This window comes from Suricata suricatta, chromosome 9 (genome assembly GCF_006229205.1).
Source record: "Suricata suricatta isolate VVHF042 chromosome 9, meerkat_22Aug2017_6uvM2_HiC, whole genome shotgun sequence".
Taxonomy (NCBI): domain Eukaryota; kingdom Metazoa; phylum Chordata; class Mammalia; order Carnivora; family Herpestidae; genus Suricata; species Suricata suricatta.
Window position 1 is genome coordinate 75,166,180 of NC_043708.1, and position 24,305 is coordinate 75,190,484.

General features: G+C 41.1%; 1 protein-coding gene across 2 annotated transcripts in view; it reads left to right on the top strand.

Moving 5' to 3' along the window:
• FMN1 (formin 1) overlaps positions 1 to 24,305 on the top strand; it is a 391,026-nt gene that overhangs the window by 247,680 nt on the left and 119,041 nt on the right. For both annotated transcript variants that reach the window (XM_029951580.1, XM_029951577.1), the window contains 4 exons: positions 3,280 to 3,409; positions 4,812 to 4,958; positions 6,068 to 6,127; positions 11,602 to 11,722. In XM_029951580.1, coding sequence (XP_029807440.1) covers positions 3,280 to 3,409; positions 4,812 to 4,958; positions 6,068 to 6,127; positions 11,602 to 11,722 — 458 coding nt within the window. The remainder of the gene's footprint in view (positions 1 to 3,279; positions 3,410 to 4,811; positions 4,959 to 6,067; positions 6,128 to 11,601; positions 11,723 to 24,305) is intronic.

Genomic DNA, 24,305 nt, shown 5'->3' on the forward strand with positions numbered 1-24,305 from the left:
GAGGGGAGATAAAATATTTATCTGACCCTTTCCTCACAGCCCTTAAGGTTACTTATACCCCTGGTACTTTTCCAGATAAACGAGAAAAGAGCTCTCTGTGGTGCTCTTCCTCAGACCTCCGCACGGCTACATTAGAACAGAAAGTAACATAAAACTGCAGTCATCACAAATTTATGTCACCAGTAATTCTTATCTTCACATTCCACCAGGTGTCCAAGTCAAAACCCTGCAAATCCTCTTGGACGCTTCCGAGCACCCCCTGGGGTTGGTCAGTAGCCTTTCTCATGCACGTGCCCCTCTCCGGTCACACCCAGGCCCGCTTGCCTGCCCTCTGAGACAGTGCGGCTGCGGCCCGGAGGCCTTCCAATCTCAGATCTGCTGTCCCCTCTACTCACAGCCAAGCCACTGCCATGGTGATCTTTTTTTTTTTAAGCAAAAAACTGAAAGTATCATTTCTCTGTTTAAAACCCTTCATTCCTATGGAAAAAAATGTAGAAGTCTTGATTTTAGAACAGGAAGCTCCATGTTAGCGTCTGAGTTCTGGTTTTCTTCCCCCCAAAAACCACTCATCCTGCCTGGGCCTTCCCTGCCAGCTGGTCACATGTGCCCTGCTCAAGCACCAGAGGGCTTCAGGGAGCCTTGGCTGACATTGTCTGTCCAGGACTCCGACTTCAATGGCCCACACCTGGCTCTCATCGGCCCCCATCACTGATAATATTTACCATACCCTGCGGTAATTGGTGATTTGTTTTTCAGATTACCAGGAATGAATTGTGTGTAAGTTAAATTCTCTTCTCAGGTCTTAGCATGGTACCTGACACACTGTGAATGCTTCATGCATGTCTAGGGGACTGACTGAAATTCTTGGCGACTGATACTCTGGTATTAATTTTTGGTGACACATTCCCCACAGTTCTATCCAAAAGTAATGTAAACTTCTTGAACTTCCCTTCCTCCCCAACTCCAGATGTATGTTTCAGACCCTTCTTCATGCGTAGGACTCTGGATCTTTAGGGTTCTCAGAACTTTTCTAGTCCAATTCCTAATCCCAGTAAGGTCCTGGAGAACCATGCAGTTCTTTTCCACTCTTTCCTAAATAACATGAAGTCAGTGAGCCTAGGGGCTGGTCTCCTTATTATTAGTTCCAAACCTCCTTTCTTGAGACTTGTTATAAGTAATTGTACATTCAGCATTCCATCCTTTTCACCTGCGTCCTCATTGGTTAGCTGAGGTGCCTGTCTGTATCTTCTCTCACACAGTCTCTGTAAACGCTTCACTCACTCTGTTTATTTAAACTAGAAAGTGTATATTCTCTGGGGGACCCGGAGCCTACTAGGAGAGGTGTGTCTTGTGGTCACCGCTGGGAAAGGAGAAAGGCAGGGCGTGGCCCTTGAGTTGGCCCTGAGCATTGTCCGAATAAACAAAACTTCCCCACAGCCCCCTGAGGACCAGATGCCACCCGTCCCAACAGCTTTGCATTGCTTATATTTAAAACTGGTGACACCCCTGATTTTGGTCACAAATGAATCAATGTTTTAATCCTTATTCTGTAAGAAACAATTTACATATAAAATACAAGTTTTCATCTCATTTTAACTTAGAATTACTATGGGTTTCTACTTTTATACTCCATCACATGGTTTTCATAATAATCAGATTTACAGAACTTTAAAACAAAGGGTATCTTTAGTTTTATGGGCATTCTTTGGTTCATCTCAGTGTCATTTAAAAACAGAAGAAGAAGAAGAAGAAGAAGAATGCGCCTAGCTGTCTCAGTCAGTATTTCTGGCAACCCTTGATCTCAGGGTTGTGAGTTCAAATCTCATAAATGGGCCTAGAGCTTACTTAAGAAAAAAAGGGTGGTGGGGAAAGAAAGAAAAGAAAAAGGATCATCACCTGGATATAGGATAAAAAAGAAAACAGCTGATAATTAAAATCTTAGCAAAACCCAAGTCTTCCAAAAAACAAAGTAAAAGAGGCACAGAGTATAAGCTAAGGAAACTTCTTTACTTATGAAAAGAAGGGCTCCGCTTTGCTCCTATGGAAAAGCATTCTTGGTGAGAGATTGTAAAATGTCAAAAAAATGATGTTATGTGTTGACCAAGGCTTTCAGAAATATCAGTTAATCATCATTTCAGCCCCAAACTGAATTTAATAGCTGGTTAATGGATTCTCTCCTTCTCTAAATTCATGCCCAACTCTTTCCGCCCATTTTAGTTTATACCCCTTCTTCTGGTGGTTGGCCTGGAGAGTGTGTAGCTCTTCCAACTTAATTTTCCAAAGGGCACCAGTGCCCAGCCACTCAGACAGTGAGCTTCTGTGTGTATGTTGGTACTCACCTTTAGCTTTTAAAATCTGTCTTATGGTAGTTTTAATATTGATGTCTATTTAATGAGTGCTTGCTTTGTTTTATGCACTAAGCTGTAAAACTCTGTCTTTATAGGTAAGTTGATGTGGAAAAGTAAACAAACATCTGTAGAACAGGGTCACTATGAACTATTATCTAATTCAGTGAGCAACAAATAATAGTAATCTCACATCAGGAAAAGACATTTTGTCACTTCTCTACAGATATTTGCCTCAACCTTCACTTTACTGTGCCTGTGTTAAATAGAGCCTTAGAGAAATCTGCATTAGAAAGGGAGTTCATTATTTATTTTCATATGCTGAAGTGAATGCTCCTATTGGCCTAGCAGGAGATAACTCTTGGTGGTTCAGTAGAATTGCATTAACTTTCTATTCCTAAAGTAATGTATACAGGGGCGCCTGGGTGGCTCAGTTGGTTAAGCCTCACGCTTCGGCTCAGGTCAGATCTCACACTCATGGGTTTGAGCCCCACGTCCGGCTCTGTGCTGACAGCTAGCTCAGAGCCTGGAGCCTGCTTCTGGTTCTGTGTCTCCTTCTCTCTCTGCCCCTCCCCCTCTCATGCTCTGTCTCTCTCTGTATCAAAAATAAATAAAACATTAAAAAAAAAACTTTAAAAAAAATTAAAATTAAAAAAATTAAAAAATAAAATAAAATAAATAAAATAATGTATACACCATACATTTATATACCATCCTAGATCCTAGAAGCTCATTTAAAACATGACTTGGTTGTCAACAATAGAACACACACCCTTGGAGTTCCTTAAGTCTGCCTGTCAAGTATGTTTTATCATTGTTAAAGTAGACACTGTCAAATAAGGAATGCTCTCATGGTAGATGTTTTTCAACTGTCTTTTTTTTTTTTCTTTCTGAGTGTATGTGATGCTAGATGATCCGTTATTAATTTTCACAGGTTTTTGCACGAGTTAGCCCAGATCCCTAATTTTGCTGAACGGGCCCAGTGCATAATCTTCAGATCTGTCTTTTCTGAGGGTATCACCTCCTTACACCGAAAGGTAGAGATCGTCACAAGAGCTTCTAAGGTATGTTTGCTGTCTGATTTAAGAGGCTAGTTTTGCCCTTGTTGAGGGCAAAGGAAGAAACAAGGAGTGGGAGAATCAACTAGAGTCCCTTTATAGAAAACCTTTGGCCTTGAGATTTTGTGCTTTGCAAAGTAGAGCCGTGATGATTATGCTAAGTGAGTATGTGTGTGCATGCAAGTGAGGGAGGGAGGAAGAGAGAGAAAGAAAGTCAGGTGCAGACTGATGGAAGGAGAAAAAACTGACACTTCTACAGACGGATTTTTAGGTATCATGGACTGGCCACTTAAAAACAACCTAAAAAGTGAAGTGTGCCTGCTACTCTACTCACTGGATTGCAAGAGATTTTGCTTGAGACCCATGTACCTGATCATCTGACATGTGTCCACATAGTGAAATAAGATTCTAGAGACTTGATAGCAAAATAAGTGACTCTGATAATAAGTGGCGAGAAAATACATTTTTGTCAGCTTTACCATACTGGTATTCTTCATAAATTCTAATACTTGTTTTTTCTCACAATGACCCATGTCCTTAAGAACATGATAATCCTTTCCACACATACATAGTATTTAGTTCTTACCTGAAGGCATGATTCTTTTCCTTCCAAAATATAAAACATTTCAATACAGAAAGTATAAATATGACACCCTCTAATAACACCCTAAAATGAAGGAACAGCGGTTGGCCTGAAGCTGCATTTGCCTTTCTTCTTTGCCCTAAAATAAAGGAAAATAAAGTCAACTAAGACTCTAGAGAAGGGGGGGAGAGGTATCAATTTGAAAAGTTTACACTTTGAGACAAAGAAAAAAAAGGAAAAATAAATGACCTGAGGAGCTGAAGAAAACTTGAAGCAGCTTGAAATTGTGAACGTTAATAGACACATCAGTAAATACTTAGTAAACATAGCCCACGGCATGGATATACATTATTGTCCACCTCTGAGGATTACACCCAGAGATAAAGAATAGACTTGCTATTAAACCTACCCGATGTTTAACTGTACTGTGTATACAGATACATTGTCCAAAAACAAATCCTCAAATGATAGCAGATCCCTTTCTACCTAGAAGTCATCAGATGTAGAATGTAACTCTAATAAGTCTCTCTGTTTCATTTACAAATATTTTTAAATACTTAAAAAATAAAACGGACTCAAATAGAAATAGAAATACTAATATTTAATCCTCAATATTAAGACATGCAGTTAATAATTCATTGAAAGGATAGAAAATGATGACTTTCAATTCATTGGAAGGATAGAAATTTTCCATTTCGCCAGCTGTCCATCCAGTCAGTCCATGCCACCAAACAGGCTGATGGTTACTCAGTAAAGATTTGCTGTTGAATGAACCTAGGTACCTTTGAGGTCCAGCTCCGTAATAATTGGTGTTTGCCATCACAGGGCTTGCTGCACATGAAGAGTGTGAAGGATATTTTAGCTCTCATTCTGGCTTTTGGAAATTATATGAATGGAGGAAATAGAACTCGGGGACAAGCAGATGGATATAGCTTAGAAATTCTGCCTAAACTCAAGGACGTCAAAAGTCGGGTATTTATTTTTCACAACAAGATTCTATGATTTGCCATTATATTCTTTCTATACTTTTAATTAAAAATATCTATACATATATGTATTTTCTTGGTTGCTCCATTCATCTCTTTTCTCCCTTTAACAATAAACATTTTCTTTGCTTTCTTTTGACTTATGGATAAAGACATGCTTTTCATGTTTGGTCTTAAGGAGATGACAAAATCCTCAATATTGGTTTGCTCTAAAAGAACGCGATAGATGTTGAACTGTAATGAGTGAAGAAAACAGCACGTAGTATCAGCCATAACTCAGGCTTGAGTCTGTTTGAATTTAGTGTTGACTTTTTGTAATTTACTCATTCCTGAGTTGGGAGCAATGTTGAATCACCAATTGAGCTGAGCATTTGAATTATTCTTTGGCCCACAACAATTGGGCCGGGGGTCTACTGTCAAACTCTTTGAGCCTGATTATCATTTGGCTCCACACCCCTGCAGAGCTTTCTCTTTAGAAACAACCAGCCCATATCTAGGCGTCCCATGGGGAACAGGGGGAGTGAAGGGAGGGGAAACACACAGGCAAATTAGAATTAGACCCATGTGAACAAGACACAAAGGCTGCCTTGTGGGAGGGCCTGCTTGCCCCTGGCCTCCCAGGGTCATAAAGTGGCATGGCGCTCCTTTTAAGCTGTCCTGATTGTTTTTCACGCCATTAAGAACACACATTTTTTGAAAGGTGGGAAGGGAGGGATGGTTTTCTGTTCTAGTCCCTGGTTCCCTTCGGCACTCCCCCACCCCCTCCTGTCTTGGCTTTATGCCAGAAAATAACAGTGGGTACATTTGTTTGTTTGTTTGTTTGTTTGTTTGTTTTAGTCATTACCTCAGAAGTCTTATGAATTATCTGTTTTATTTTTTACCCCCACAAAGAATGGTGGAGTATCATAGATGTAAAGATGTCATTAAAAAAAAAAAAAAGATAGTACAAAGAGGAAAGAGGAAAATCTTGCCAGTCACAAACAGAAATAGGACCACAAAACGTATTAGGGTCACAACTGAGATTTCAGTACCCAACTATATAATATGTTAGTCTCATGTGAATGATTTTCATTTAAGCTTCTCTTTTAAACCTAGGATAATGGGATTAATCTGGTGGACTATGTCGTGAAATATTACCTGCGTTACTATGATCAGGTAAGAAATAGCATTATGTGGAAAACTACACTAAGGGGGTTTCAACTCTTACACATTGTTGGCATTCAGAAATTAGATGATGGATGGGTGGATGAATTTCAAGTCCAACGCAGAATTTGAGAGCTATCCAGCCTCCTTGGTTTACAGATGGGAATGCTGAAGCCAAGAAAGTTTAGTTGACTCTTGTAAAGAGAAGTATTATTCAGTGCCTCTGAATCTACTGACTCTTAATCCACTATATAACACAGTTTCAGAGAGACCCCCAATGCCTTCTAACCAGATCATGAGGGTCTCTATGAAATCTATATCCATTCAGTAATTGGTTGTGTCTGAAACTAGTTCTGGGCTGCAGACCAAAATGTGGGAAATCAAGATGCAGTAATACCCAATACCGTATCAGTAATGTTCATCTGTGAACAAGTTGAAGAAGTGGAATTTGAAATCCATCCTCTCTGCTTAGATTACATTTGCAATTAGAAATAAAAATTTCAGTGACAATCCACCTGAACACAATTTTCTGTTTAATTCCTTCTCATTAAGTTGAGAACAAGGAGTCCTAACTTTGAGAAGAAAGAGGTACTGTTGTAAGGTGTTGGGAAATCTAGCAATCAATATGAACGGGAAAAGTCTCAGGAAAATGTTGTCAGGACTCCTGCTTAGCTGTCCACTCGAACAGGGGTTTTTTTTCTAGGCACCAAGGGAAGGAAAGTAAAGATTCCAGGGCCTTGTTTTCAAAAGGTCTATGATTCCGTCCAGAAGACAAGCTAGGCGCTGGGGAAGTCTACAGGCTTCGCTCCTCCCCTCCTCATCTGTCCATTTTCAGTGTCACTGAAATGAATCATCTCCCACCCCACCTCCTCAAACTTCTCCTGTTTCTATTGAGGAGATTATCATTTTGGTCAGTCAAGCATGGAGCCCATGCCCCTCTTTGCTTCCTCTCTGTCCTTCAACTGAATTGTTTCTCATCTTTCTTTCCTGTTTTTCATACCTCTGCCCCTCTCATCCAGGCTCTGAGGTGACTCCCCTGGGCTTTTCTGGTGGCTTCCCAGCTGGTTTCCCACACCTGGTTGCTCCCACTCCAGTCCATCCCACACCCAAGACCCAATCATTTTTATAGTCCTGGTCCTACTACATTACTTTGTTACTCAAAAACAGACATGGCCCCATTTTCAAGTGAATTAGGACTCTACCCAATTTAATTCAAGTCTTTTGCAACCATGCTTTATTTGTTGTTGTTGTTGTTTTACTTTCCCCCTACACGTACTCTGTGCCTCAAGACCCCATGTTTTCCAAACATGCCCTATGTTTTCTCACTGATGTGTTTTTGCATCCAGTGTTCTTCCTAACTGGACCTATCCTTGTCGCCAGCCTCTTTATAAAAATTTTTTTTCTTATTAATACTCTCTTGAAATAATAAATTAAAAGACCTTTTGGGGAAAAGCTGCCAGTAGCAACATATATATTTACAACCTAATAGGTAATGAGCTTTTCAAAATTGACATGGAAAGGACAACTGGTCCCCTCTCATTTAAAAAAAAAAAAAAAAAACTGGCACAAGAGACTGCAGGTAATTTACCAAAAAAAAAAAAAAAAAAAAAAGCAAAAAGCAAACAGAAGATATGAATTGCCAACTAGATATACAGACCTAGCAATACAGATTGATCAAAACGTTGTCGGGACTATCACAAATGGCTGATGGGCTTTCCTCTGTTTAAGATCTCTACATCTAATGGGACCCATATCTGAACTGTCCTTGACTCACCAAACTGTGTCCCATAAAGGGCACCTTTAAAAAAAATTCACATGAAGATGGCATGTGCTTGCCAAGTTGTTTCCCCCCAGAGCTGTACCTACTCATGGGGGACACCTTCTACTCATTCATGCACATGTACAGTTTGGGTTAGCAAGACTTTGACCTTTCTGTATCAGAAGCCCTAGAAATATCTATGATATTTTTAGGAATTTTTATCCTAAGGAAATAAAAATATGCATCTCTATTATACTTATAACAATGTGTAATAACAAAGTATAGCAGAATTTTTGGTAGGTGTCCAAAGGTAGACACTAAGGTCACATCGATTACACTAGAGTTAGAAGATGGGATGATACAGTGCCATGAAAAGTATGGAGGAGAAAATCTAGTGGCATTAGAAAATACTCTTGATCTTTAATATTATAAACATGGGCTTAAAACAATATATAATGTAATTTCAAATATATAAATATATATAAACACAGAAAAACGTAAGGTACCAGATATATAAAAAAAAATGTTTGATTATCTCTGGGTGGTAGGATTGGAAGAGATTTTAACTTTCTTCTGTCTTTCAAAAAAATTTTTTTAATGTTCATTTTTTAAAAAGAGAGAGAGAGAGCCTGCATGAGCAGGAGACGGGCAGAGAGAGAGAGAGAGACAGAGAATCTGAAACAGGCTCCAGGCTCTGAGCTGTCAGCACAGAGCCCGACACAGGGCTCGAATTCATGAGCTGTGAGATCATGACCTAAGCCAAAGTCAGACATTTAACTGACTAAGCCACCCTGATTGCTCTCCACCTGGGGAAGACAGCTCCTCTTTTGTCTTTCAATTAGACATAATGAACATATGTCCCTTTTGTAAAAAGGAAAAAAGATAAAAATAAAAAATAGTACAACTTACATGGCCTTTCTTCCATGAAATATTTTTTCACTTCCTTTTACTCCTTTGAAGCCTGGGAACATGTGGTTTGAACTTACTTGTTAGCCTGGCATTGCTCCTTGACATCCAAAACTCAATGTTGTCTATTTTGTAATGTCTGTGATTTAGCTGTCTGACAAATACTTACTAGGTGGAATCTACTGTAAATATCCACGAGAGTGCAGTCAGTGACATTTTTAAATAACTAGGTGCCAAGAGGTGAGAGCTTTATTCTATTAGAGTAGGGCAGACATGCTGAAGCTTCAGTCAGTAGGTACACACCCGAAGTTCTGACAGCAGGTACCAGTGGGACAGAAGAATTATCCTGAAGAATCATGAGAGGTAACATTTCTGATCTAGGGTTAGCATAAGCAGATTTATCTTGTGATATCTGTCTCAACCACGTCAGATGCATTGTGTAGGAAGGCTGAAATTTGCCAATGAAATGTGATCCTCGAAGAGAGCTAAACCCAGTGGAACTGACTTCACAGAGGAAAATCTTCCAGTAAGAATAGTTTCAAACATGGGATGGCCCAGTATGGGAAAAATCAGAAGTCGACATTTGTGTGGTGCTCTCCCAGGTTCCACTGTGCAAAACTCCATTTCACTCAGCAAGAGTACAGAATTATGTGATTTATTAAACTTTCCCCTCCCTGTAAGAGCATAAGTGATGATTTTTGTGGTTAGTTGTGATGAGCAATTAGCTGAAGAAAGGTGACTCCTGCTCCAAGCCTCCTCCTCCTCATTCTGGTTTGGGGTCCAAGTTGAGGTCTGTGAAGCTCACAAAAACCATTTAGAGCTGTGGCTTTTGAACTCTAATTGAGCAGCTTTCTCAAGAGCTGCTACCAGGCTGATTTACTCAGTAGCAATTTCTCTCTTCTTAGCTTAAAAAAAATCGGGGGCGCCTGGGTGGCTCAGTCAGCTAAGCCTCTGACTTCAGCTCAGGTCATAATCTCACATTCATGGGTTCGAGCCCTGCTTCAGGCTCTGTGCTGACAGCTAGCTCAGAGCCTGGAGCCTGCTTTGGATTCTGTGTCTCCCTATCTCTCTGCCCTGCCCGCCACGCCCCCCCCCACCCTGTGCTCTGTTTCTCTCTGTCTCAAAAATAGAACATTAAAAAAAAAAAAAAAAACCGAAGCCAGTGCTGAATCTGTTAAAAAGTTTTGGAAAATACGAAAACATGCATGAGTTCTTCCAGTGTAGATTGCTATGGAGCTTCACAGCAAGCGTCTTACATGGCGTTGCATCCTGTCACTCAGACAAGTACTGCTTCGTTGTTTTGAAAGTAGTAAAATAAGTATAGAGAGATGGGGGAAAAGTAGACTGATCATGCATGTGTTTTGAGAAAATGAGGAAAACCACCTTTTCTTAGCAGCTCACCTGGTAAGAAGGTCTTGAAGGGAATTTCTGAAACCATGAGAAAATACGACAGTTAGGGAAATGTCTCCTGCTAAAGGTACACACCTTTCACAACAGTTTTTTATAGGTTCTGTGTAATAGTTTGATATCCATACATTGTATGCCATACTGAGAGCTGTATACAGTTCCTGCCCTCACAGTGCTTGCAGTCTAGTGGGAGAAGCCTCTAAGGTTACACGGTGATTTTGAACTTAACGTTGTTAAGTGCCATGATAATGGTAAATACCAGGGACCTTTGTAAACACCCAAGTGAGTGCTGAGGGCTAGGGGCAATCTCTGAGGAAGTGATACGTGTTTTGAGACTTGAAGGATGATACGAACACAAGGAGGTGTGAGGAGTTTCTACAGAAGAGTTAGAAAGGGACGGTTTTACAGACAAAAGTCCAGAGACAAGAGACTGTGGCCTGTTTTGTTATTTATGAACACTTAGGGGAGAGAGTTAGAGATAGGGGGAAGGTGGAAGAGGACTGAGAGTGTAGACAGAGGCCAGAGCAAAAAACGCCTTATAAAGCAATTTCAGAGTTTAGAATTCATTCTAATGGCGGTAGGAGAGATGAAATGTGAAGGAAAGCTGGCAAAATGGCTTGTGTGGAGAGAGGAATAACTGAAGACCGCCTGAGACATGCAAGGTGCAGAGCTTATGGTAAACAACTCAGGGAGAAAGCAGGTGAGACTGGAAAAGACTTTGAGGCTCAGCTTGTCTTTCTATACGCCTGAAGTGGTTTCTCAGCGTAGATCCTCTTTGACACATCGTTGGAAAGCTTGTCAAAAACTATGGCAAACCAGGCCCTCGGCAAGTATCTACTAAGATAAGCCAAAGAACATTTGGGAAGTCTTTACAAATATGTGAAGAACTTGATCTCACACACACACACACACACCCTCTCTGGAGGTTGAAGCTGCCATGGAGGGTAGGTCACAGCAGAAGAGAGAGTGATTGTTTCTTCCATTGCATTCCTTCTTGTTCAGCACCTTCCAATGCACACCAGTTGGCATACCCCAAAGATGAGTTATCTAATTGCTACCATGTGAAACTTAAACAGGGACTTTAAATTTAAGTACTTTCATGTGTTCCTCCTGTGCCTTTGTCCATGAGACTAGGGTGTCCAAGATCAGGGCATACCTGGCAATTTTCTCTTTGATTCATGAGGCAAAATAGAACCCAGCCCATGCCAGAGCCATAGCCAGCCTCAGCGGCACTGAGACAAAACGATGTTGTGGAAGGCATGAAAGTGTTTCAAAGTAACCAGGTCCAAGTTTAGGAATGGTCGAGGAGCATGTCTCAGATGATTATTTGCACATTCAAGATAAGATGCTTTGGAATTTCAAGTGATGGTGACAACTGGGGAAGTAAATGTACTTTGTTAACCGTGTCTTTTAGGAAGCAGGAACAGAAAAGAGCATTTTCCCTCTGCCCGAACCACAAGATTTCTTTCTGGCTTCCCAAGTCAAGTTTGAAGACCTCATAAAAGATTTGAGAAAACTGAAGAGGCAGCTAGAAGGTAACAGGAACTGTTCTGTGATTATGATAATAGCTAAGCCTTTTTTTTTTTCAATAATCGAAGAAAATGATTTATGTCTGGTTCATGGAATGGAATAGGCATGGAGTTCAATCCATCGTGAAGCTCTCTATCTCTTATGCTCTATTTGGAGGCACTGTTTGCATATCCCTTTCTTTGATTAGTGTTAATTAGTGCTTTTTATACGTACATGTTTAACATCTACATTTTCCAACATGTTACAGATGGCCATTTTAATAACAAAAGCAGCATTCATTGACTGAGTGCTTATAGTTGTCTCAGGATTATTACAGCAACCCTAAGAAACAGGAACTGTATACCAACTCCATTTTATGGATGAGAAAAATGAAGTTTAGGGAAGTTACAGCCACACAGCCAGTGAGAGGCAGAGTTACTGGGCTCTTCCCAGGTCTATCTGATTAGAACTCTTGCAGTTCCTGAGCCAGTTTACTGTGCCACCTGAAACATGTCACATGTGCGTGCACGCACATGCCCCTATATATTGGGCTCACGTATAGGAGTCTAATAAAGATGTCAGGACCCCTAGTCAACATTGTATCTTAGTTTAATTCACATTTTTAATGATTCGCAACCAAATACTGAAAGCGCCTTTTGGTTTTTTTTTAAAAGGTGAAAATATGTCTCTCTTGAGCAGGAATTTTCCTTTGGCATTGTGAGAGTCTTGTGTTTTCACTGCGGAGACATCTCCTTGTCCAAAAATATAAATACTTGCGTTGGAGCTTGTCTAACTCCAATTGAAGAGCCCCACAGAGGATTTAGGGAGCGTGTTAGTGTGGACATGGAGCTCAGAGTGCCAACAGGAGAGCTTGAGGAAACGAAGAGCTTGAACCAGGAATATTTTTACACTAAGACATAAAATAAACATTTGAAAAATGTTTATTGTGAAAGAGCGCTCAGAAACCCAAGTCTTAGACGGAGAGCAGCCTGGAAATGGAAGTGAAGCGGGACAGATCCCTGGTGGCGGGGAGAGCCATTTCGCTTTATTTTGGGCATAAAACTTGCTTAAATAAGGAGAGCGGTTACAAGTGAATATTTCTACCTTGTAAATTATTTTTAAAAGAACATGTGGATTTTCCCCCCTCCTGTTGATGTGGTTAAGAGTGTGAACGCAACCAAATGGATGCTTCATTTAGGAATGCGATATATGAACTTGTGGTAATTCTTTGCCCTCTCGTTAAAAAACAAAAACAAAAACCTGACAGTTTTTTCCTCGTCTGAGATGAGGGGCTTGACTCTCACTGTGATGAAACAGAGTAAGCCATCCTGTGGCAGTTTTTCTGTCGCTCTTCAATGGCAGGATCAGGGCGCAGGCCAGCCCCCAGGATGGCTGCAAGCCTAGCTGTGGCCAGGAAGAGCCATGCCATTCACTCCGAGGCCATCCCTGAATACCCCTCCACTCTGGTCTCCTGGCCCTTTGCCCTCTTGTGTAGTTTTGCAAGCAGAAACTTGGTGTATGTGTGACCTTTCCTCTCCTGCTGCCTCTTTCAGGCACCTCCCTTTGACATCTGCAAGTGTTTGGTGATAATAACAAAGGGAGGAGTGAAAGTCAGCAGAGAGGCAGGTGTGCCCACAGAGGCCCTCCTCCCCGGCCTTGGTGAACCTTATTTTCTCCAGGGTGATCCCAGGTGCCATTCTGCATCCTTCAGTGCTCAACTGACACTTTTCCTCAGCCAGTTTGAGGAGTTACAAGAGCTTCTGGAGCTGGTGGACCACCCTGTGAGGGGAAACTGAGCATTGCCTCAGCTGTTTTTCTCCCTTGTATTAGACTTCACCAAGAGATGTGAAGCACCACAAGGCAAAAGGGAAAAGTGGGACTCCCCCTGCCCCCCTGCACATTGGATATTTAAACAAAAATGCCCTGCTAATCTTTAGAGATGCCAGTGTTTTTAACACATGAAAGGTGCCTAGTAAATATTTAAAGAAAATACAGACCATTGGTTCTCTAATGAATTTCTTCTTCTCCTAAATGCCATCTGGCAAGATGGCCAGAGCGTGGCGGTCCGTTTCATCTCCCTTCCCATTCAGGTTCCACCTCCTTTTCCATAAGGCCTTGGTGTGAGCCTAGATTGAATGTTTAATTGAAGAGGACATAATTTTCACACATACAGCAAAGATTTGATGAGGCTTTGAGGTTTATTGTAGTCATTAAAATGTCGTGGCTGCTGGCAAACCCCCAGAAAATGTCTAAAGCTAAACCAGATGTGATTAGCAAATTTCAAGACATCTCAGGCCCCATTTCTCCAGGCAGGCATAGCCCTTTGGATGAAAACTGGTTTGAACCACACCTTAGCAACAGGGTGGGAATTCAGCTCTAGTTGCTGGTTGTACAAATGGCGCTGATACACATAGACATTGCCAATAAGCACCCTTCATAGAAACAAGAACTTTCAGTAGCACTTTATGTAGATAAACAGAGCAGCTATCAGCTACAGTTTCTTGTATGACTGTTATCTATCAGATTTTTTACATAATCATGTTTTTTTAATCTTTACACTGACCTATAAAGCAGATGTTATTATCAGTCTCTCCCAGGAGGAAGAAACAGAACTTCATGGTGCTTACATAATTTGCCAAGTTGCAGGTGATGCCCTAGCCACATTTTGAAGCTAGATAGGTCTCTAAGGCATGCACTTATTGTATATCCTGCCTGTGAGCCAGAAGTCTCTGTATTTGAACCCAGATCAAAACAGTAAGTTATATATTGAAGGCAGAAAGCCCCCTGAAGGTACTAGCAACAGAGAACCATTGAAAATGTGCACGGGAGTGAGTGCATGCACATGCACACACTTATTCTTGGAACCACATGTGTAGATCCTCAGATCAGAGAGAGATCGGAAAATTTACTTGGGGATGGGGAAGATATGTAGGAAACAGGGATCATGAAAAGTGAATGGACATATACACATACAAGTGAATAGACAAAATTATTGTGTAGGATTAAGAACTCAGGATTTGGAATCAGATGATGTATTTTTACTGGTATGGTGGGAGCAGGGTCTTGTCAGGTAACAAAACCATCAAGAGAAATCCTTTTCTTACCTGCAAAATTGGAAAATCATAGTGCCTACATCAGAGGAGGTAATGAATGCACGGTCCATTAGTGAGGAAAACTTCAGTAAAGCTGATTAGCGGTATATACCTTTTGCTGGAAAATGCACACCTTATAGAGTCAGACTCGTATTGCTGAGAGGCCTGCTGGGTGTGTTTGTGGAGAATTGAATTTCCTGAGCACTTGGCGCTCTCTTCTCTCCCTTAGTGGTGACAGAACCCAATTCTTGGTGCTTGGAAATGTGTTCCATATTTGGTTTACTGTTCTGTGTCCTTGAATCAGACAATAATTTTAGCTTCCCTGATACCATGATAAGTAACAATTAGGAAAAAAATAAATGCTAGGAATAGTTGCTCTCTTTCTTATTCTTTGACCTTGTTTACTGGTTGGAACTCTCAAGGTATTTTTACTAACCCATATGTGGTAGGCAAACTAATGGTTCCCAAAAATGTCCAAACCCTAATCCCTGAAATATGTTACCTTACATGGCAAAAGGGAACTTTGCTGATGTTAAGATGGGGAGATTATCTTGGACTATCCAAGTGGGTCTAATCTAATCACATGGATCTTTAAAAATGAATCTTTAAAAACGGAGAATTTTCCTTGTCTGTGACCAGCGGGAGATAGTACAGTGGAATAATCAGAGATGCAGTGTTGTGGGCTTTGAAGACGGCAGAAGTGGGCAGTGAACCGAGTGTGGGAACCCTCTAAGATCTGAAAAGGCAAGGAGCAGATTCTCCCTAGAGCCCCCGGGCGGGAATGCAGGCCTGACAATACATGTTGATTTCAGTAGACCCATGTTAGACTTCTAACAGAGAACTATAATGTAATAGTTCACTGTGTGGTAATCTGTTGTAGTAACAGTAGGAACAAATGCACTGTGCAGTGTACCCTTTCTAATTGTGGTGGTTAATACCAGTGATACACACACCCATAAGCACACACCATTGCTGAGGCCACGAGATGTATGATTTCTCAAGTAGTGACGTTCACCGCATTGCATGAAATGTGGATTGGTGTTTGCTGAGAAAGAGCCTACAAGGCACCTGGGTGGTTCAGTTGAATGAGCGACCAACTTTGGCTCAGGTCATGATCTCATGGTTCATGAGTTTGAGCCCTACATCGGGCTGACTGCTGTCAGCATAGAGCTTGCTTCAGATTCTCTATCTCCCCCTCTCTCTGCCCTGCTCAAGCTTGCTCGCTCCTCACTCTCTCTCTCTCTCTCTCTCTCTCTCTCTCTCTCTCTCTCCCTCCCTCTCTCTCTCTCAAAAATAAGCAACCATTTTTTTAGAAACTGGCAAAACCCCAAATCCATATTGATTTGACATGATCCAATGGTAGTATTTTATTATTAAAAGTTCAGCCAGGTTTTGAAAGTAGGAAAGCTGAATTTTTTTTTTTTTTTTTTTTTTTTGTTATTGGAAGATGAGAGGGGAGCTCTTCAGATAGATGTTGAGAAGTCAGCATGGTCTGAAAAAATTAGGAACAAAATTAAATCACTCTTATCTGCCAACAAAAGCTACTCAGTATCCCCTGTCATTAAAGGTGAGATATTTATTCAGCTAGGTATATACTGAGTCTTCCCTTGAAAATGATGCATTTTGTTATTATTAGCTCTGTTATTCCATACATGAATTTGGGAAAATGTATTTGATTGTTAGCCCTCAGTGAAAGATATTCCAGCTTATTTGAAAATCGTGGCTGAGATGCGAGTGTGTGTGTTAAGATAGTTCTCATGATATCCTCTTCTGTAAATATTTAAGAATCTGTATTTGAAAATGTCCTTTCTTTTGTACCATTTAGAAATATTTGGGAATACGACAGTTTAAGAAAAGCGTCTCTGTTGATTTTTTGATATCTGTTATCACTCTAGACATGTTTATCCTACAAATATTTATGCTAACATGTTAACCTTTTTAAGCTTTCTCTAAATGAGATGCTGCGTGAGATGCATAGTCCAGGCATTCAAGAACTGATATAAAAAAAATATCTTCATTCTAAGTTTGAATGGTAGTAATATTTCTAAACTAACTTTCCATTAAAGTATATCTGTCACATCTTGAGGCATTTTCAATCCCGATGTCCTCATTCTAATGGGATGATCAAATTAGCCCAAGGTTATCCTGATGAGCCTGTTTTGTACAACACCAGGACCTGAACATTTTACTTCCGCATAGTGAGGACGGGAGAATATTAATTCATACATACATGAAAGTAACAGTTCAGGAAAGGGTAGGGTGGTGGTGGTGTTTACAGATTTTCCAAACTGTAGTCAGTATGTCTTCCAGATAAAGGAGGCAAACCGAATTCATTCCTTCCTTTAGCCCCAGATCCCTGGTAAAGGCCCACCCCAAAATTAATACTCCTATTATTTAGAGGCATATGGTCAATGTCAATATAATCAGCTAAAAGAGGAGAAATTAGGTAGGGAGCTACACACCCCACACATAAAATCAGGAAATGAGAACCTTTATATCTGGTAGTTTCTCATGGTCCTGGGCAGAGACTGGTGGAGAGGCAATAGTCTAGTTATTTGGATATGTATATGAAATGTTACAGTTAAAACTAGATTTTAAAAAGTTACAATCAACTCTGAGTTATAGGAAGGTAGATTAATGAGATTAAGGACTAGCCATGGTTTTTTGTTTTTTAAGTTAATATATATATATTTTTTTAAGAATCAGTAGATTAGCTCTACTCTTTACATGCTGGAAAACTTTTCCTATTTGAAACTACACAGTAAGGCATTAGGCCACCTGTTGTTTCTCCTGCAAGGTGGAAACAGTCCTCTCCTTTGCTGTTTTGCTCATTTAACGTAATGAACAAAGTAAGTGTTTGCGCAAATACACTGATGAGCTGATATCTGTGAGGTGCTGGAGGGTGAGATGTGGGAGGCAGGGTTTGAGGCTCTGAGCACTGTTGGCATCAGGAAGAGAGAAGCTGCCTTCAGGAGAACTGGCATCCCCAGTGATGGAGGGAAGGCAGGAGGGCTGGTCAGCAGAACTTGTACTTCATCTTGCCCATGACCATTTTAATTTTTTTTTACATTTTGATCTGGGGTTGTATGATATTCCTCTCCTTAATTCTGTAGTTAATCAAGATTTGGCTATGAAAAATAAGGAGAAATGCTAGTAACTTGACATTGCCAATCTATTAGTGGATAATAAAGTTTGCATAATTGGGGGCAGTGGGAAATCTGTTATGACTCCACTGTCCAGTTCTCTAGTGCAAGTTCGAGTCCCCACCATCCTCTCTGACTCCATCTTTCCTAGAAGCATGTTGGTTTCTCCTCAGTCAGGCATCTCTGTATCTGTCTACCCCTTGGACGAAAGTATAGCCTTTGGCACACTAACTCAGTCAGTACTAGTGACCCCAAAACAGAATTTGGAAAAGTGATTGCCTCTTGGGTTTATCTCAGGAAGCAAAGAAGGTGATTTAAAGAAGGTCTGTGTGGCAATTGTTCTTTTGAATTGGCAACAGACACACAGTCAGGAGGGTAGGAGACTCGAATGGCTACAGTTCTTCCCCCCGAGCATGCAAGATGGGGGTATCCTTAGAGTTGCTAGATTTATTAAATAAAATGGAGGAGGCCCAGTTAAATCTGAATTTCAGATAAGCAAGCCTTTTGCTTTTAGCAGGAGTGTGTCTCAAATGTTGACCAGGATACACTTAGACTAAAAAAACAAAACAAAACAAAAAAAAAACTACTCCTCATTTATCTCAAATTTAAATTTACCTTTGGGGTCCTGTCCTTTATCTGGCCTGTCTATAGAGAGTTTAAAAACAACAAGAAAACCAACTAAAAATTGGTTTCCTTTTTTATTAACACCATGCACTGGCAATTCTAAGCAATGTCCGCGACAAGATTCTCCCTTCAAGGATGGGCAGCGGACACAGTCGCAGTGCATGTGCTCTGCGGTGCAGTGCATGTCCGTTTTCACCATCACTGATGATGGCAGCGGCTGCTCATGCACACTTACCAAATACCTGCACATTTGCCTCTGCACTTCTGTTTCTTAAAATGCCTTCACACTGAGGACTCCCTGCATTCTAACAGCAACTTTGCTGCCAGGGATGAAGCTCAAACTAGAAGCTGCTTTATCTGGTTACAGAGCTTATATTCCGCGCGGCACCATGCTTTATTCTTCCTCTGTTGGGAGGCCCTCCCCAGGGCCCCCGTGGCATATGTTACATCATACCATAACAACACGATCTAGAAGGAGAAGGCTTGACAAATAAGCCCCACTTATTTCTCTAGTTCATCTGCTAAAGGGATTACAGGTAATAACTGGATTGACTTTAGGCCTTTTTGGGTCTCTACCCGTAACCACTCAACCAATCTACGTATTGTAATCTCCATCCTACTTCCTCTCTGTCCATTTCTTCTGATTTCTCTGATACACTTGCTCTGTCTCTGTCTCTGAGAATCACCTGCCCTATGTTTTTATTCCTTTATGACCCAGAAGATAAGCACACTGGTCTGAGATGGCACACATAGCCAGATGAATAGCAGAGGACTAGAGGGCCACCCAAGGTGACCTGCACGGTGTTGACTCCAATGTTATCTCTTCCATTTGTGGAAATTACGTGTAACATGGTTCTGGCATAGATGAGAAATTAGGGGAACCTTCCAGGACTTGTCAAGTCACGTGGCAAAGCAGACTGTTGCTTCTGTCTTCTGGACCAGCCCTGACTGTGCAGGAGAAATGACGTCTATCAAGTAGCTTTCTCCCCCACAAGAGAGTAAGTGTCTTTCAGAGAGAAAGAAAAGAAAAAAAAAAAAAAAAAAACCAAAAAACTAGATCTCACCATGAGAATGAATGTTTTCTTTAATTACTCAGTTGACCATGGTCCATAACCAGTATGGCTCTGGTAAAGGGAGAAAATAGACTCTGGAAGGCTTATGAAGGATTTCTGAGAAAAGATGGTCAGTTGAACACTCATCTGGATTGAACACTCATGTAGGATTTCAGTTCCTTTTAAAAATTATGTTAAAAATAGTGAACTTCTTTGAAAGTGTCAAGAGCACAGAATGATAGAGAAAACCATAACTGCAAAATTTCTCAAGCTCAGGAAACAGATGGACAAGTAGTGAATGAATCCACCAAATCAAAAAGTGGAATTCCAATCCAGGTGTGGAGAAATGTGAGGAGCAATCTGATTTTTACTGCCCCGTGCCTTGACACAAATTTGTATGTAAATGTGTATGTATGAATACATAAACATTCCTATGTAGTCGTACATAAGTAAATCAATGAAATCATTCAAGACAATTTCCCAAAGTGGATACAAGTTTCTAATTTTAAGAGGCCCAAAGGGATTCCAGCAGAATGGAATAAAACAGACCCATACCATTGTTAGAACATTTCGGAATACTCAGGACAAACTTACACACTTCTAGAAGGGGAGGGAGTTGGAGGGGTGAGATGTGGAAACAAATTACCCAGAATCAGGAAGCAGAATGGCTTTAGTTTTTCAACAGCAACACTAGGAGATAGAAATGGATCCGAATTCTGAAGGAAAATTATTCCCAATCCAGAGTTTTATATCCACCAAATTATCAGTCAAATATGAAGGCAAATGAAAGTATTTTCAAACATGCAAGTTATCAAAAAAACTTATCTCCCACCCAGCCATCCTCAGGATGCTTCTAGAGAATGTGCTTTATTAAGAAAAAGGAAGACAAAGGTGACAGGAAATTAAAAAACGTAATGGAGAAGGGAGGCGAAGAGATATTCCAAGGTGGACAGCCTAGTATGGCAGCCAGGCACAGAGAGCAGGCATTGCAGGTTATATTGGGTCAAAAGAATCCTGGAGAAAGTCTTTGAAGATCTGTAACGAATGTATCTGATGTGTTCTGAATGTTTTGACAAGAGTTACACAAGTTTGGAGTTTGTTTCATGCTAAGAACATAGAGCAAATTAGAAAAAAAAAATATCGTGAGGTTGAGGGCATTTGAGCAGAGAAGAAGGTCTAGGAAAAACAAACGAGTCAGAATTCGTGTATCAGCTGAGACAGTGAGCTGTGTTAACACAGGATGCCAGGCCAGCCAAGCTGCGGTTGTGCTATCCTGGGAGGGGGCTCGTGTGCAGTAGATATTGAGGAAGGAAGGAAAACTGCATCGTTTATACTGCGTCAGGAGAAAGGTGCAAGAGTGCCGATAGATGCTTGTTGGAGACTTGCAATTAGGTGCTGAAATCATCAGGTCATATTGGCACAAGGGACTGCCTCTGGGGAGGGAGAACCAGGTGACGTTTGGGGATGGAAATGGGGGACTGCTTTTCCTGGAGTAGGAAGCATGTATTCTTTTAACTTCGTGCAGGTACCACTTTGATAGTTAAACCAACATGGCAGCACCCTCCACCCCATGCGTCTGTAAGCGAGCGTTACGTCTCGGTGGCAGAAGCTGGCGTGTGGAAAACCGTCCCCGCTGGGGGGTCAGGAGATGCAGTTTAAAGAACTTAGTTCTGCCTCTTACCAACCATATGATAAGGCATGCAACTCTGACAAATCACTTAACCTCCGTGAGCCTCGGCTGAAAACCTGCAGCTGATCATCCTGCCCTCCCCAACTCTGGGATGCTGGGAGGGTCAGAGGAGCAGATGTCTGAGGTACTTGGGAGAGCTGTGGGAGGTTTTATTTAAACTCATTCAGGAGCCATACAGTTTGCAGGCCGCTCAATGCGTATTGGTGCGTCCTGGAAGGTGGGGGAGGGGGAATCGGCCATTAGGACAGTATGGCGAATTTATCACCTTTAAGGAAGCTCCAGAAGACATGACTTGACTGATTATTGACCATGCCTAATTTATTAGCTCTTTCCTCCTTCGCGGCCCATTCGTCTGTGGCTGTAGTTTGCTAAGCCTGATCTCTGGTACGGGACTGGATACATTAGCCAGAGTCCTGACCGTGTTGCCATGGTGTTAAAAATATTTAGTTTTGCAAGCAAAGTTTCAGAAATAATAAAAGAAAAACTGCGATATGATTTATTTTTGTAGAACCATTTCAACAAAACAGACACAAGGAACTGGGGTAAGTATTTCAGAAAGGCAGTGGGTGTAAAATGTTGATCAGCGTGGTGACTTTTGATGCAAAGCATTCAATTAAGTGCGGCGTGGTGGGTAAAGGTCACACATTTCCCAAATGGAATGCCTTCAAAGACAAGTTGTACAGAAAGGAGAGAGGATCCGGAAACTGAAACCTGATTCATTCGTTTAATTAATGGAAGAAGTTTGTGTTTTCCTTTGAAGCCACGGTTGTGACATCTCTAGGTGGGAAGGATGAGTTATGTTATGCTGGTTTCCTCCTCTCAGCTTTCACTCTACCTCTACTCTTTATTTGTAAATCAACACAGCTAGTAGAATTTATTGTGTTTTTCTTTGACAAGAAACGTAAAATACTGAAGTGAAAACTACTGTCACTGAAGAGTCTGAGTCACAAGCCCTGAGTTCAGATCCCTGCTTCAGGAGCTATGTGACCCCTGGCTGGTCATGTCATCCCTCCACATCTCTGTGTCCTTGTATAGAAAGGCAGGTGTCACTGTCTGCCTTACTGATTATTGGAGTGGATGGACCAGGGTCATAGGAAGGAAATCCCTTTGTGGAATATCGGCAAAATGTGTAATACTTATACCTGGTTCCCTTGGTGCACCCGTTTCTGATATTTAGTCCAAGAGGCAATCCTGTTGGTTCTTGAGTCAGTTCACTGCTCTTCATATTTCTAGTCCACATCAGCACCTTCTCTCAATGGGGTCGTAACTGCAGACTTGTAACAGGTTGCCCGCTTCTGCTCTTGCCCTCCCTTTAAATTCAGTCAGCTCATCAGACAAGTCAGGCCACCTTGTTTTATATTTGTAGTTCTTGGATGAAAGTCCAACCTCAAAAGTTGTTGACCTTGCTGTTAGAGAGAAATTAGATTGTTTTCTTATGGACAAAGGTGTCAAATAAGCATAAATAGGTAGAAATTTTAGGGAGACATACTTTAAGACTGGATGAAGGAAGAGCTGATGTCTCTGAGAGGTGGCAGATGCCTTACCCCTTCTGGTTGGAAGACTATACAGCCTTACAAGTTCTAACACAGTTTGACCACTTCTGCCTTGCCTGTCTCATCTCATGCCACCCAATCCCCTCCTGTCCTCTAAACTCCAGCCTCACAGGCCTTCTTTGTGTTCCAACCCAGTAAGCTGCTTTCAGAAGACCATGGGGGAAGGGAAGGGGGAAAATAATTACAAACAGAAAGGGAGGGAGCCAAACCATAAGAGACTCTTAAATACAGAGAACAAACTGAGAGTTGATGGGGGCGGGAGGGGGGGGGCGGACAGGAAAATGGGTGATGGGCATTGAGGAGGGCACTTGTTGGGATGAGCACTTGGTGTTGTATGTAAGCAATAAACCATGGGAATCTAACCCCCAAAACCAAGAGCACACTGTACACATTGTAAGTTAGCCAATTTGTCAATAAATTATATTAAAGAAAAAAAAGGCCTTTGCAGCAGCTGATCCCTCCACCTGGAATGCCCTTAATTTAGATAATCTTGTGCCCTGAGCTGTCTCTGTTCACCCAAACTATAGCAGCCACATTTTGAATAATGCCTGTCTGTTAGGACTTCCAGTTTTGATAGTGCTATTGTTTTCTATTTATTTGTAAACACTTCTCCCTCTGCTCCTGCTCCATGAAGGCAAAGATCTAAGGACCTTTTTAATGTTTATACCCCCTGCCACAGGGTTGCGTGGATGAATGAAGGAGCAAATTACTAAATGTAAAAAAAAAGACTCAGCTTCCTGTAGTTGTTGACCTTGCTGTTAGAGAGAAATTAGATTGTTTTCTTATGGACAAAGGTGTCAAATAAGCATAAATAGGTAGAAATTTTAGGGAGACATACTTTAAGACTGGATGAAGGGAGAGCTGATGTCTCTGAAAGGTGGCAGATGCCTTACCCCTTCTGGTTGGAAGACTATACAGCAGATGGGTAGGATAGATGCCATCAGAAAAAGGAGTTTGTGCTAGATGATTTTGAAAGTGAATTCCAACTCCGAGTTTCTAAGATGATTGTTACTACATGATTTCAGTGCATTCTGCGCTTCCCCTAATTCAGTAAGGGTTACTGGTCTCTCACCTAGACTTAGTTAATTGAACAGCTAAGAATCCCTGGAATTCTGGCCATTTATGGGATATGGGATACAAAAGTCAACCATAAAATTATAGCAGGTTTGGATCTCAGGTATTCTCTTTCTCAATGGCTCTTAAGGATCTGCTCTTGAATTCACCCATGCCTTAAAAATTCTGGTGTTGATACCATCTAGAAGTGATCCTTATAGAGTAGAACCATTATTCAGTATGGCTGGTTAATGGAAAAAAGTTGGCCCAAATCAAGAATCATAGAAAATGACACTAGGATCCCGTAATCTTTGATTTACAATAAGTTAAATATAGCATCATTCCCACACTTTTTTAAAATGAACTTTCTATTTTTAGTTTGGAATAACTTCAGGTTTACAG